Source organism: Gracilinanus agilis, chromosome 5 (genome assembly GCF_016433145.1).
Source record: "Gracilinanus agilis isolate LMUSP501 chromosome 5, AgileGrace, whole genome shotgun sequence".
NCBI lineage: Eukaryota > Metazoa > Chordata > Mammalia > Didelphimorphia > Didelphidae > Gracilinanus > Gracilinanus agilis.
In genome coordinates, this window is record NC_058134.1 from 55,158,072 (window position 1) to 55,174,426 (window position 16,355).

General features: G+C 35.3%; 1 protein-coding gene across 2 annotated transcripts in view; it reads right to left on the reverse strand.

Annotated features, from left to right (window-relative positions):
- CROT (carnitine O-octanoyltransferase) overlaps positions 1–15,400 on the reverse strand; it is a 37,165-nt gene extending 21,765 nt beyond the window's left edge. For both annotated transcript variants that reach the window (XM_044679631.1, XM_044679630.1), the window contains exons 1-8: positions 14,193–15,400; positions 9,445–9,580; positions 8,308–8,432; positions 5,783–5,964; positions 5,491–5,615; positions 3,601–3,709; positions 564–657; positions 324–449 (exon numbers count right to left, since the gene is read on the reverse strand). In XM_044679631.1, the coding sequence (XP_044535566.1) occupies positions 324–449; positions 564–657; positions 3,601–3,709; positions 5,491–5,615; positions 5,783–5,964; positions 8,308–8,432; positions 9,445–9,559 (876 nt within the window). In that variant the 5' untranslated portion in view covers positions 9,560–9,580; positions 14,193–15,400. The remainder of the gene's footprint in view (positions 1–323; positions 450–563; positions 658–3,600; positions 3,710–5,490; positions 5,616–5,782; positions 5,965–8,307; positions 8,433–9,444; positions 9,581–14,192) is intronic.
- Between the last annotated feature and the right edge of the window lie 955 nt (positions 15,401–16,355).

A 16,355-nucleotide genomic window follows, 5' to 3' on the forward strand; every position in this document is an offset into this window, starting at 1 on the left:
GTCAGACATTTTCAAATATTACACAATATGTTACTTATAACAGTATTGCCATCTTTGGGGCATATAAGTAATTTCATGTGTGATTCCTTTGATACTTAATAAAACACTATTATAAGTCTGTCAACATCATCTAATTCTAAGCTAATACTTAAATATTTGAGCATCCATAAGCATTAACAGGACTCATATTTCAGAACCTTTGAAGTAGTTAATGATCCAAAAGGCAGAAAAAGGTCAAAAGACTTTTAAGTCTTTCTAATACAACCAATAATCTTGTGAGGGAAAATGGAGATACATAAATAAGAATAAGATTTGACACATACCTCAGAATAATCTTCAGGTGTTACTTGTGGACTAGCATCATCTAAGGAATAGACCAACAAACTGCTCTGAATTTTTTCCAATATAGTCAAATTCTTTGGATCAAGACTAATCAGATATTCTCTTGCCTATAAAGTCAAAGAAATGCTGATTAAGTAGGGCAACCAAATCACTCTAAGTTTAGATTATCTCAAAGTGGCTTTTCTTCTGAAAAATCTTCATTAATAAAAGTATGTAATAACCTCAGCCCATCGGGTCCGCTCTTCACTGGTTAATGCTGCTACCCCAGGTCCATCAGGTTCACTGTGGCATTTTTTTTGGATATATGTAAGTTGCCTTTAAAAAATATTTAGATGAACAGAGGATTCAGTATTTTTTCATCACACATATATTTTGCATAACAAATCATAATGCTAATATTTTATTTCTTAAATAAGAAATCTAAGAGGAAATTAAACAACAAAATCAAACACATGTTTAAACTCAAACTTTAAAAAAGACTTTCTCTAGGCAGATCTATAACAATTTATCCATTAGTTCTTCCCTAAGTTTCTCTTAGTGATCAATATGTTAAATATTCTTATGTCACTATTAACTACAAAAGAGGATCAAGACATGCTGGGAATAGCAATGGGTTTCTTTTCTTGTCTTATATTTTTCATTAAGGAGTGATTATTTATAATACTCAGATTTAGTTATAGTTTTTTTGCTTTTTTGACTGCCCTAACACATTTCAAAATGATACATGTACTTTTTTCTTAGTCCATGTAAGCACCTTTCAAAAATGAAAACTAAAACAAAACACTCATACAAAAACAATACTATATAAACACGGCTGGTCAATCTGAAATTGATGTTACTTTATGGTTCTTACCTAAATAATAAAAATGTGGTCTAAATGTTTTAAATATTTTCAGTTACATCACTCTTTTGTTTCAAATAACTTTTAAAACTCCAATCTAAGTAGAAAATACCATATGCCAAAAATTTCTTCTCTCAGTTTGCTGTATATAATTTTTTTAAGTGTAGCGGTTAAGCATCATATATCCAATAAAGAGAAGGTCCATTCTAGTTAATCCTAACCCCTCTATACTGTTACTATGGGCTACTCATGTAACTTCCCTGAGTCTCAATTTCTTCATCTTTTAAATGGGAATAATTATAGCCAAGGTACTGATCTCTCACAGCACTATTGTAAGGTTCAAATGAGAAGGTATGGAAAGTGTTTTGCCAACCTTAAAGTGCTCTTAGTTATTATTATAATAAGGGAAAAAAGATACTTTTCATTAAGAAAATGTTCTTAAAATGGAATTTTCAAGGCTTCCTTATGGCATCCTACATTGAATCAATGCTTGAAGCTGGAAAAACCTTACGATTCATTTCTAAAAGATTTATTGCAAGTATCTCATAATAGCTTTTGTTTTAACAAATATTTAAATTGTTTATTTACATGGATAATTTCCCTCATCCTAAACTCTTCCCAGATTTTGAGGATGAAATGTTTTCCCATCCTGTTTAATAGTTAGTCCTGACTTCACTTGACTGCCAAGAGCTCCTGTTTCTCTGGAAACAGCAAAGCATTTCTTCCTGCTCATTGACAAGTTTCATGTACAAGTTGTACAATTTGCTCTCAAGTTCAGTCAAGCTGACAGACCGACATCAAGTGCACTATCCTCAGAGCCCTTCCACTCTGGAGGCAGAGTCATAAGCACAGATAAATGTAACATAAGGTGAGGGCAAAGGAAAGAACAGGCAAACCACTAAGGGAATATCTGAGGAAGAAAAGACACTATTAGCAACGGGGTTTGAAAAGGCAGCACAAGGAGGGGACATCTAAGTTGAGCCTTATCAGAGAATTATAGAGGGAGAGCATTACAGATGTGAGGGTGGTCAGTAAAAAATATAAGATAATATGGGGAACAACTGGGGAGACCATTTTGGCTGGATTATAGAATCTATGAAGAGGGAAAAAAGGGAAATGGGACTGGAACTGTAGATGAGAGCATTAGGGTAGGCTTCAAATTGTAACAGTTATGAAACTAGCTCTCCTGCTCCAAACAATGGACATTTCCCCACTTACCTAAAAAATTTCCAACATATTTTAACTCTCAATCAGGGAGAAATATGGTTAGCCTGAAAAATGTGAAATTAGATCATTCATGTAAGAGGAATGTTTATTTAGGTCAGTCAATATTCAAATAATCCATCATTTCCTTTAATTAACTTGTGAATTTCACAGAGGAAGATTTGGATCAGAGATAAGTGATTCTCAGGGGAAAGTTTACCCTTTCAAACCTTGAGAATGTGGGAAAAGGAAAAATAGGACCTTTCTCAGCCTTGTTAAATCTATAATATCCAACTATTTTGAAACAGTCTTTCTATAAACGGCAAATTTTGTGCTAAACGTGAGATTTTACCTAACACAGCAAGAAATTATTTACAAGTTAATAGTTAAATCATCAAACCATGAATTTTTGTGCCATTTTTATGAAATAAAAATATATATCTCCCTGATTGCCTAGACTTAAAAAACTTATATTAAATGATAAAAGTCTGAATTTTTAGCTTTTTTTAAAACTATTTTTGAGAAAACAAATTCTAAAATCTTTTTTCACTTAAGTAATAAAAATGCCTGGATAAATACCTATAAACAACAGAATTACTGAGACTAACTCAAGTCCAAAGTGACTTAACAGGCTGGTCTAGTTTTTACCCTCCAACCTGCAACAATGAATAAAATGAATAGGACCTAGAAATACAGAACAGAATGACAATTATTTATCTCATATCATGAGGGAATAAATTGTTCCAGAGATGTAAATGGTCCATTGAGTGAGGAATTGAGTAACTCTAGGCATATAATACATATGCTTTAAATTATGAACTTTGACCAGTCACAACTTTTTTTGCTTCTTTCCAACTTCTTGTAGCAGGGTAGTTGAAGTGTCCAGATGAAACGTATTATTGAACACATTTGCAAATGTAATCTTCCATCATTTGTTACTCTTGATCATTTTAGAAGCTATTTTTATACTAAATTTTCTTCTAATTGGTCTTTGAATGAGCCATGATCACCAAAAAAAAAGTCTCCAACAAATAACATAAACTTAAAATAAAAGACAAAGTTAGTAAATAGAACTTTTTCTCCAACTCAGATTTTTTTCTATTTTCCATGACCAACAAGTCCCTTCCAAAAGACAGTTCAAAGAATGTGCTAAATTACTCCAGGAAGACACTATGACCTAAGAAGATTCATGGAATGTAAAGTAATTTGAAAACCTGAGCAGCTCTGGCGGAGTCATCATACAACCTTCATGCATGACATCAAAGACAAAAACTCGGCCTCGACACAACACTGCTATGTGACTTGGAGTATGTCCTTCGCTCTCTGGAATAAGGAGCAGAAAACAGGGCTAAATCCTCCAAAAGTTAAATAAGAATAATAGCTATCCATTTATAAGGCAATCCATCTATCCATCACATTTGGAAATGTATCCTAAATAAAAGTATGTTAACAAGTTAACATGGAAATAGTCAAAAAGAAAGGGTGGGAAGAAAATTGTAAGGAGATGCATGGAAGAACATTGCAAATTTGCTTATGTACCTAAAAATCATCTCTCTTGTTACCTCTGGCACAGGCATGGTATATAGGTCTAGAATGGAAGATCATGAGCTTTAAACTATCATGTTTTGGCCCAGTCTAAGCTTGTTCTTCAGTGCAATCTCTCTGGGTCTGTCTGATGTCTATATCTTCTGGAAAGAGGAGAAAGAAGAAAAAAAAGGAGACATCCTATTGTCGACTGAGGGAAAAGTAGGTGTCGCTCTTACCTAAATTGCTTTCTGCTTCCAAATTTTTTATTAGAATAGTATTACATGATTTTTTTATTACAAAGGCACACCTAGAATCTAATCTCTAAAAGCTAAAGGCCTCTAGTATCTACTCTTACATTCCTTCTATTGGAATTTCACTCTTTGATACTTGTACCAAATTTGCATCTGAAAAAATAATTTAAAATAATAAAGCTTTTTAAACATAGATTTATAACAAGGTAAAAGAGAGAAGAAATAAAAAATAAGAAAAAAAAAGACAAATAGGGCCAACTGTGTTGGAATTTAAGGCAGTCCTAGAAGGAGATAGAAGGAGAAGAAAAACATATTCTATTGTTTGCTCAGTTGGATGATTCTGCCTTTTTAAAGGCTAACTACTAGGCTAAGATCTCATCCCTTATTTTGTGTCTAGGTGATTAGTTTTGTTGACAGTTATTAAGTTTAAGATAATATTATCTTTTAAATGAAGCTTTTTTGCTATAGCCCAGAGGTGAAAGAGAATGAATATAAAACTGAGAGAGGTTCCCTCCCTTATCTCCTCCCCTTATCCATCTAGTTGTTAATCTATTTACCCTTCTTGATGCTATAAGAAATGACAAGCAAATTAATTTTGGAAAAACATGGAAAGACCTATTTGAAATTATGAAGAGTAAAATGAGCAGAACCAAACCAAGAGAACATTATATACAGCAACAGAAATATTGTTTGAAGAATGATTCATCTATGTCTACCTCCAGAGAAAAAACTGATAAAACAGAAATAAATAAGACAGTTTTACATATACATATATTTTTTTTGTCAAATGATACCTTCTCTAATGAAGAGGCTAGAGAGAGACAGAATTAACTGGACATTTTAATGTAACAAACAAACAAGTAAATAAATTTATAGTTTAAAAAATTGAGTAGGATGGGAAATGTTCTTTAGATATTATCCTGTTAGTCATCAGTAAGTATGAAATTTAAACTTGGGGGCTTCAAACAAAATTAAGGGGAGGTCCATCTAACTATTATTGGCAGGAAAGAAAAGATTGTTATTATAGAAGGATCTCATATATCTCATTATCCTCCACACACATACACATATACATAAACACAATCGTATAGTGTAGGTATTATTTGAGAGGTATTTACTAATATGTTACAAATTTGAATTTAATGAATACTTATTTATTTGAGCATTATTAATTAGAAGTTGGAGGAAGTTTTCTTAGGATAATTGTATAAAGCATTTTGAAAAGCTTAATGTGTTTCATGTCAATGAAGATGATTATATTCTCCTTGAAAATGACATAAAGCTTATCTTTACTAAAAAAAAGAAAGTTCCCCCTTTTCTACTTACCAGTTCTAAAGTAACTGATGATTGAATCTCTAGAAATTCCTGGTACTTTGCATGTAGAGAACAGCATTCGGAATTGATTCATGTCTAAAGGTATGTTTCCAATTTTATGAACTGCTAGTTTTTCCCTATGAAAAATAGAAGTGATCAAAAAAAGTATACTAAAAATCCAACAAGTGCCCAGCCACCAGAAATTCAACATCTATATTTACATGAAGAAGTTAAATTTCACAGTGCACATTATCTAAGTCTTTAGGTAAATCTTTAATGATATCCTTATGAGTCCCTAGCTTACATTTTTAGTAGTTGCCAATAATTCAGATTATGCCAAAGAGTTATACATCCTCTTTCTAACTGTGTGCCTTCTTTTGGAGGCCAGTAATGTTCACTGTGAGCTGCAGGGCCTCCAAAGTTGACATTCAGTTGTGATGGTATACGAACATCCAGGTAGGCAACATTCAACCACCATTCCTCCAGCTGAAAATGATTAAAAATAGAACAACTTCAGAAATAGCTGTTACTGAAATAGTTTACTTTTAATTACTATTTAGCACTTATAGATCCTAGGATCACAGGTCTGGAGCTGGAAAGGCTGTTAAGAGTCTACCTAAGCCAAACTCTTTATTTTATAGATGAGGAAACTGAAGCCCAAGGAAGTTAATGACTGATCTAAGGTCATGAAGTTGTAACTTTCAGAGGTGAGATTTGAATGCAAATCTGCTGACCAAGGAGCTAGTGTTCTTTCAACTATACCACAGTTGTTTTAAAGTTATAGCCATTCTAGAGGCTTAGGTGAAATGCTCTTCTAAGTTATTCCCTGTTTTGAAAGAACTCCAAATCGCAAAAATTACCAAATTTTGTTTTAAGTAAGTTGCCATCCAAGTCACTCTAGCATCATGAACACAATGGCAAAATGCAAGGAATCATTGAAAAGTGATTTTAGAAACATCATAGCGTTGACATCTTAGATATCTTTATTTTGATTTGGAATCAGAGTATTTTCTATATCATGTAATTCCTGAGTCTCTAGGGTCATACATAGAGTAGGCATTTTAAAAGCAACCTTTAGAAGTTGATCAGATAATACATAACAGTTAAGGTTATTTCACTCTTAATTGTGCAAATAATGGGTGTTCTTTCACTAATATTTAAATCATTTTGATCAACTGTGAAAAATAACTATTCTTAGCAATACTATTCTGAAGGACTTATGATGACAAACGCTATACACCTCCAGAGAAAGAAGTGAAGAAGCCTGAAGGCAGAGCAAAAACATTCTTTTTTCCCCTTGGGTTATTTTTTCTTTCTTAACATATAACAATATTAATTATTATGGATTAATGGCTGATAATATAGATATATGTTTTGTATGATTGTGTATGTATAATGTGTATTAAATTGATTGCCTTCTCAAGGAGGGAGGAAAGGAGGGAGAAAATTTAGAACTCAAAATTTTAAAAAAGGAATGTTAAAAACTGTTATTACATGTAATTGGAATATATATATATGTATATAAATTTACAAAAAATATATTTAAATCATTTCACTCAACTTTAAACTAAATGAGCATCTTCTCATAGGTGTTTCTTCTGCTATATGTGCCAACTTAAAATCTGGATGGGTAGCTCTTTCAACCAAATGTAACTGCTGGTTTTCCTGCACAAACAAGCAGATCTAATAAAAATAACCTGAGGCCTTTTTTGAGGTACTAGTCTGACCTGCCCAAGTCACAACTGCTCCCAAACCTTTGCCCTACTTACACTGCACAAAACTGAAAATGGAAAGTAGAGAACATGGGATTTGTTACGTTCTAAGACTTCTGCTAAAGTGATGATGGTGAAAAGTTTAGTATTATATATTTATTTCAAAAAGTTCTTATGTAGTGAGTCATTAGCATATATTCAATTGGCTTTCTTTTGACCATGGAAGTTCATCCTCTAATTATTAAAAGACTGATGTCCCAAATGGACCTTTCCTCTAACCCCAGAGAGTTATACAGGCTAGCTTTTTATGAGTGGCAATTCTTAATCATCTCCCTAGCTTCCAACTGACTTTTTTTCTATGAATGCTATAAAGTACCATTACTCTGAATTTGTGTATTATAAAATTTTATACTGTAAGTAATATTGTATATCCTGAATATACAATATATTGCATATGTTGTATAAATACTTTCTAGTCAATGCCTTTATTCACATAATGGTTCCATGTGATTGATAATATACTGAGGACCCACAAGAAAATAAGGAAAAGTGGAAAAGTCTTGGACCTAGAGTCAGCAAACCCAGCTGCAAGTCTCAGATCTGCTACTGGCTACCTCTATGACTCTGGGACAACCATTTCACCTCTCTGGGCCTCAAAGTCTTCATCTGTAAAAGAAGGAAGTTGTAATGGGTAATCTTTAAGGTCCTTTGCAATTCTAAATTCTATGATTTTAAATTTCAAGCACCCAGAGATTGGGGAATCAAATGTGTTGGCCCCTTTCAGGGTACACATGAATACAAGTCTTTAATTGTAATAATGAGGATAATAGCCTAAAAAGATCTGATAGCAGTAAAAATTTATAAATTATATATTAGTAATTCTAAAACAATAGCTGGTTTGTTACTTACTAACACAATAAAAATTACTCCTAAAATGTGAGCAACAAATAATGGTTACAATATAATTATACATAGATGTGTATATATATATGTGTGTGTGTGTGTGTGTGTGTGTGTGTATATATGCTATATACATCATTTATATATTTGGACTATATTTTATATTACATTAACATCTTCAAATTGGTCAACAATACTTGTGAAAATATGTAAATACCCAATTTCTTTTTCCTTTTGCTCTTTCAAGCAATTTCTGGTGTAACTTTTCTCCAATTCCATTCTGAAATTTTTGAACTATTTCTTCTGTTTGTTTATATTCTTCTTCATTTGCAAATGGCTTAACTATGAGGAAAAATGTAATATTTTAAAAATTATTTATAAATTATAAAATAATATCACAAGCCACCTCAGTTCATATTAGCTAGCTATGCCTTGTTATTCAAATCTGTAAAACAATGTATTAAGTAAGCATGTTGGCAATTTAATAACTTAAAGGATAAAAATTATAGAGTTTGCAAGTAAATAGCAATGGAAACATAATATATCAAAAAGAAATACTTATTGGCACAATGTAATCTCGTCCACCACTTCTTTAAAATGTTTTTAGATTTCCCATTTTGGGAACAAAAATAATTTGGCAGTAATAGTGAATGAACAAGTTAAAAAATGAACTGCTTTCTGGATTTTAATAAAATAGTTAAGATAATCCTTTTTCATCATAGCAAATACTAACATCATAGTTATTTGGAGAGCTTAATGAGAGGCACTAGTCCTCAAGTCTCAACTATTGGTGTCAGTTACCTGAGCAAATGTTAGGAGGCCTATGCCAAAACTGTCAGTGCCCTGAAGTAGTGCAAAAGTTTCCAACTACATGTTACTTTACTAAGAAAAACAGTGATTAAAAAAATTAAGCCAATTCATGGGCATATACTGAATAAACTCATAGAGTTGTTAGAAATCAAACATCAACATTCAGGAACTTAGAAGAGTGCTAATAAAGTCAACTATATTATTATAATCAAAAGAAAAGCAAGGATGCAGATAATAACTAAATTGACATTAATCTTATTAAAATGGTTGGATTGAAGGAAATGAGAAAAAATATTATTACAAGTCAATAGGTGTAAGGAGATAAGAAAAAGGATAGAAAAGAAGAAGTGAGGAAATCAGGAGACAGGAAAGGACAGTGAATTTTTTAAAGGATATATTTTTTATCATTAACATCTTGCTCTACTTCTAAAATTTCTTGGGCATTAGAAGACCAAGCAACTCACCTCAACTGTTTTTTTAGTATTTTTCTTTATTTGAAATTAAATATCATTTGATAAATGCAAAAACATCAGAGAAGATATACCTGCATCAAGATATTTCTTTAGTGACTCATCAAGAGAAGGAACAGGCAATGAAGGAAGAGAATCCTGGTACTGAAATGTTCGTTCTTCAGTGGACTTGGCCAACTGGTTTTCCATTATTCTATAACCAGTAAAACTCTAAACAAAACAAAATCAATCCTGATTATAATTTTTTTACATCATTGTGTTCAAACAATTAAACAGTATTTACTAGGTCCCCAGGACAAATATATGTCAGTTATGATGACATATGATGATGACTAAGGAGAAAGTTGAGCAATAAAGCATTAAATGAGATATAAAACAAGTACAGCAAATAGTTCCTGTTCTGAAAGAAACTTTTAACATAGTACAATTCAGCAAGCATTTCTTAAGTTGATGATAACAAAACAAAACAAACAAAACTCCCACAAATTAGTTATTTTTCTCACTGAATGTTTATATTCTTCTGAGGAGGAGGACTATAACATACAAACATATAAGTAAATAAAAGTAGTTTTAGTAAGTAAAGTGCATTCAAAAACAGAAGGATCATACAAGGGTTCCCATATGAGTTGGCCCTTTAGCTTAAAGTTGAAAGATGCTAAGGTGGCAGTAGGGAGCAGAAGGGAGAAGAGGAATGAGGAGTGTTTTCCAGACACAAAGAATGACCTGTGTGAATGCATGGAGACTGGAAATGCAATGTCCTTTGGGAAACAGTTATTAGATCAATCTGACTAGAATATAAAGTGAATAAAGGTTGAGTGATGTGAAATAAGCCTATTCATTAATGTAGGTTGAACTAGATTCTGAAGATGCCAGTTCAGGAACAAGATGAGGACTGCATATATAGACTCATCTGCTTTGAGACAAGAATCAATTTCCAATACAGTTACCAGTGGGTACATGTGACAACATCAAAAGGGGCATCGAGGTGGCTCAGTAGTTTGAAAACCAGACCCAGAGATGGGAGAATCTGGGTTCAAATATGGCCTCAGACACTTCCTAGCTATGTGACCCTAGGTAAGTCATTTTACCCCCACTGCCTAGCCTTTAATGTTCTTCTGTTTTACAGAGTTTACCAAAAAAAGAGATGTGTAGAGAAAGGGGAGAGGAGGCCCTAAGATAGTGCCTTTGGGGAACCCTCTATAAACCAAAGAATGCATGGTTATCCATCAAAGAAAACTGAAAAGGAATAATAAAAGAAGTAGGAAGAAAGAATGAAAGAATCAGGAAAAAGTAAAGTCATGGAGCAAGGGAAGACAGAATAATAAGGAGGAAGTTGAGCAAAAGTATACAAAGTTATAGAGAGATCAAGAACAATGAGGGCTGGAAAAAGTCTATAGAATTTAGCAGTTAAGCAATGCCCAGTAATCTTGAAAGCTGCAGTTTCAATTAAGTGGTAAGAGGCAAAGGAAAAGAATCAAAATTTATATACTGCCTCCTATGTGAAGGTTTGATGCCAGTTTGCAAAGGATTAAGCATATAGGAAGTGAGGAAATGGAGGCATGGAGTGTAGAGCACTTTTTCTAGGAGTTTGGCTGAGAAAGATTTTAGGATAGTCTTTAGGAATAGGATAGTAGATTGAGGGGATGATAAATTCAATTGAAAGTTAAAGATGAGAGAGCTTAGTTTTTTGAGAGGCAGGATTAACAGAGAAAAAATTAAGAGAAATAAAAAAATATGAATCAACGGAAAGGTCACTGAATCTGGAATCAAATGGCCCAGGCTGAAATACCAATACAATACATAGATACTTTCTATCCATGTAATTGAAGTTCACTGAGGTTTTATCTTAAAAATGAGAGAATAATACTAGATCAAGGGTTCTATACTTTTTTGTGTGTCATGGATCCCTTTGGCAATCTGCAGAGATCTAGGGACCCCTACTCAGAATAATGCTTTTAAATGCTTAGAATTACAAAGGAAACCAATTATATTTAATGTTATAAAACATTTTTAAAATTCACAGGCTTCAGGAAAATAATCCATAGACCAGATGATATACTGAAAATTTTTTGTGCTTAATGTGTTATAAAAATCTTGAGAAGGAAAAATAAGTGTTAACGAGAGGGATTATTTCTTGAAGGTGAGATTCAATGAACTGGAAACTCTAAGATGAGTAGGAGTCGATAGAGCAGAGATTGGCATTCCAATTGGAGGGAAATAGCATTAGCAAAATTTAGAAGGAATGAGTACAACATATGTAAGGGACAGTGAGATTAGTTTTAATAGCAAAATGGAATCATTGGGGAGGAATGTTAAAAACCAATAAGTAAAAACTAAATCTTCTTACAAATCAGAAAGCTGAGACAGAGAGAAACTAAATGAACTAGTCTAAGGGCACGGGTTAGTGGTAAATAAGTATGGATAGGGTTATAACCATTCCATTTGGTTGTACCTACCCTCACTAAAGCTACCTATACCTTTTCCTTTTACCACTCCCTATTTTATTCAAGGTAAACTATGAACCTGCATATAAGAATCCTCAATTCCGAAGGGGAAACAAAAATAAAATTGAAGTGTCAAAAAAAAAAAACCCTAGCTATATCTTACAACCAATTACGACCAATGTCTGGTTTTGATAAGTAAAAAGTAAACTCCCTAAAATTATGATGGCACTGTTGAAGCCAGGATCATACATAAAAGTGGTAACAGAACCCACAAAGCTATTTCTAGCAGTCTGCCAGCAGATTTTTCTCAACTCTTCTTCAAATTGATTGGACTAGAGAAAGAACTCCTCCCTCCAGAAAATACATATGTAGAACTACAGATCATTTATATACTTCCCATTCATGATATGTGAACCTGGAGAACACCTCTGAAATAGAAGCAGAGGTAAGTCATGAATTTATACTACATTTATCTTACTTTTAATTGAATTTATATAAAATTGAACTGCTTCTATCTTAAATCCAGTTTTTTTTCTTGGTAATGTTGACATTTTTCTTAGCAATTTTTTTAAATGGCTAGGATTTCTTATATTATTTTTGAGCCTTTAAAAATGCTTACTGGCTATTTACTCAATAATGAAATCTCCTCTATTTACCACAGTGACCTTGTTAGTGAGCCAGTTAAAAATCTAAAGATAAAAAATTATCTCCTCACTTTGTTCTAAGTCACATTAACTTCCTTCCAGTTATTTTGTGGACATACTCTGGGAAACAGGATCACTAAATGCTAATGTTGAATCTTTAATGTCTCAGAGTGAGACAGGTTTTAAACAGAATGTCTGATATGCATTAGATTCATTGTTTTATTTCTGTTGGGACTATTCTAACTTCTTTTAGGTCCTCAAAGAGATAAAGGAAGGTAACAAATATTTATTAGGTGTTTACAATGGGCCAGGTACTGTGCTAAATTTGAAAATATCATTGGGTTTGATCCTCACATCAATCCTAAAAAGTACATGATATTATTATTCCCATTTTACACTGGAGAAACTAATGCAGAGAGGTTAAGGGACTTAACCAAGTCATACAACTAGGAAGTATCTAAGGCTTCAAGACTTTATGACTCAAGCTCCTGTACCACCTAGCTGCTTGTCTTCACAAAACAAGGGCAATGCTTCTTCATGGTACCGATACATGGTACAATTATCCCTAAATCAAGAAAATATGTACCTAAATTTCATTCCTTGATACAGAGGAATAACATATATAATAGAACAATCCAATGAATAAAAACTTTAGGAAGAATTCTTCATTATGGCTAGCTTTCAACAAGCCTCACAGATGGAAAAAGCCTTTTCCAGCTATCCCTTAGTAAAAAGAAATGTGTGTGTATGCAACAGTGTCTTGTTCAGCAAGAAAGATGTCCCAGAAGGCTCTGATCCAAGATTTTAGCTGTTACTCTGTGCTTCACATGTATATATTTCCCTTTCCAGAATAATTTCCATAAGAAAAGGGATAATCTGTTTCTTTCATATAAAAATATCTTCATCCACCCCTAAGTTCAGGGTCTAGTGTTGAATTAGATGATAAAAGAATATTAGTCAGCTTCTAACCAAGCCCCATCTAATGGTTGGATAATGCCCCACTGGCCTTATTGTTTATCTAAACAGGTCTGACTGCAGACTGGTAAACTAAGCTACTAATATCAGACTGTCTCCTAACTGGCTGTTCAAAGATAAATCAACAAGTTCTAGTTAAGAATTATCCCACCACACACATATCCATAGCAGAAATGAGTACACAGTACTCATTTACAGGTCACTAGGTTCCCGAGTCAGCAATCTTAGGTTTATCTCTGACTCTCTTCTACAGCTCCTATCAACTAGCATCTCTGCGATCTCCTAAATCCATCATCACCACCAGCATTCTCACTGCCACCACCCTTGTATAATAAGCCTTCAATACCATCTCGCTGGACCACAGCAATAGCTTAACTAGTCTTCTCTCGATGCTCTCCCTCTCTTTTAATCCAGCTTGCGTATCACTGCCAGAATTACCTTTCCACACTCAGATCTGATTGTGTCACTTTACTCAAGAAACTTCAATTCCAGAAAATACAACTACTTCTTCCCAAATAAAATTCTGACTCCTTTACCTGGGTTAAAGTTGTCATAGTGGGATTGGATTAATTAGGGTAGACTTCACAAAAGTAGTGAATTAGAAGAGATTATAATAGAAAGTACAGAAAATCACATATGTCTCTGAAAGCATTCTATTTTCAAGAAAGTAAAGTGGAGTCTAAGCTAAGTTTGATAAAAGGAATATCATCTGTCCATCTATGTTTCTTGGTTTTTACTCTAGAAATGTGTTCATCATACCTACAAGGTATGCAAGTAGAAGGACTGTATAATCACAGTGTTGTCTGTTGCAGTAATTCAGGTGTCAGGGTCTTGAAACAGAGTGGAAACTGTGGAAATAAAAAGAAAGAAGCAAAATCAATATTGAGAAGAAAAACAATTTGTGACTGACCTCCAAACCCTAAATAAAAGATATAACTGGCAAAATTAACCAGAAAATACATGTAAGGAAATTTCCCATATGGAGAAACAAACAAAATAGCATTATATTACCCTCCAGATTAAATTAGAAAAGGTGGATAGCTTCTTTCACAGAGGATTTCTGATGTGTCTCCTTCCCTTCCTCAGATCCCAAAAGAAAAAAGGAACTATGGCAGATTTTTGTTCCAAAAAATGGCTTCTAGATTTCAAGAAATCATTCTCCTTGAACCACAAAGTAGACAAGCTTAAAAAAAAAAAAAACCAAAAAACTGGGAAACTGAAAAGGCTGCATAGTCTTTTTCAGAAAAGGCTTTGAAGGGAGAAATAAAAGAACTGAAGATAACCTATATATTCCCTCCCCAACCCCCCCACCCACCCCCAAAAAAGACATCTCATTCTAGAGCAATTAGCTGCCAAGTTTTATCTTGGGTGAATATAAATCTGATGGGAGAGTTGATTCTTCTCCTCAAAGTTCTATCGGGGGCTCTGGTCCAAGTACCTAGCAGCAAAAGGACAGGGATTATTTATTCTGCAATTCCCCAGGGGGAAGCAGTGGGAGACACAGACTCAAGGGGAGAGAGCTTGAGACGGAATCTCACACTCAAACAGGGAAAGAGAAAGGGAGGAGATAGGCACTCAGACAGATTGAAAGACAGGCAAGTAAGCAAAGGGACAAATAAAAATGGTCAAGCAGACAGTCCTACAGGAAAAGACAGACACGGACTTAGGGAGGAAGACAATGGCAGAGAAGCACTCGGAGGGGAAGACAGAGATGGAGGTGTGTTCAGGGGGAAAGCAGGGCGACAAGCACTTTAGGACCAAGAGACATGGAGAGACATGGGCTCAAAGGAAGAGGAGACAGATAGACGAGCTCTTGGGGAACAAGGCAGACAAGCCTTTAAGCACTCATGGGGTGAGACAGGCGGACAGAAAGACAGACAGGCACATAGGCATTCAATGGAAAGGGAGGGATGGGCAAGCTGACCAGCAAGTCCTGCAGGAGAAAGGCAGAGAAGCGCTCCCCACAGACAAACGCTTAGGGCCCGAGAAGGGGACAAGAGCCCACAGCCCCAGCCCAGCCTCCCCCTCGCTCACGTTCAGTCCCCCCGCCCCGCCTCACTGGGGGAAAGGTCAAGAGCTGGGAGAGGGGCGTTCCGCAGGTCTCTCGCGTTCGGTTTTGGATTGGGGCCTCCCGGCCACCCTCCTCACCTCCTCACCACCTCAGCGTGCTCCGCAGGGAGCTTAAGGGCCTTCCCATTCCTCCCCGACCAAACTATGCTAAGGCGGAGGGGGCGGACAGAATGCCGCGAGGATCCCGCCCCAGAGGCGGGAAGAGGGCCTGCAGGCGGGGCTATCTCCATGACTTCATTGCCGGCCGGTTCCCTCCTTGCCCCTCCCGCTTAGGCCCAGGCCACATGGAGGGAGGGAGGGCGAAGGCTGGGAAGCCATGAGACCCTGGTAAGTCCCGGGGCGCGGCAGGAGGTACTGGGGCAGGAAGTAGGCTTTTTCTCTGCTCTGAAGCCTCCTTCGGCCTGTTAGTGGTCCCCACAGAGCCCCCAAAAAGGGAGCAGCTCAGCCTTGTCCCTCCCGTGAGACTCCCTCCCTCTCCCCCCATCTCCTCCACACCTCACTGATGCTCACTTTCCTCTCTGTAACATAGATGGTTGGACTAGATGGAAGGATCAGGGACTTTGAAGACCATCATCAAGCCCAGCCCTCCATGGTACAGGAGCAGGAAATGAGGAGTGTTAGAGAGATCACTGCAAGAATTTAGTGCAGACCCTGAAGAGACTAGCAGGTCATTGTGATGGGGCCATAGATTTAGTCTAGAAGAGCTAGATTAAAATTCCCACCCTAAATACTTAACTGGGTGGCCGCAAGCAAGTTACTTAACCTCTATAGAACCAATTCTTCAGCTATAAAATGTGGGAGTAGAACCAACTAGGGAGATCTTCATCATTTCCCAATCTATAATCCTTTTAA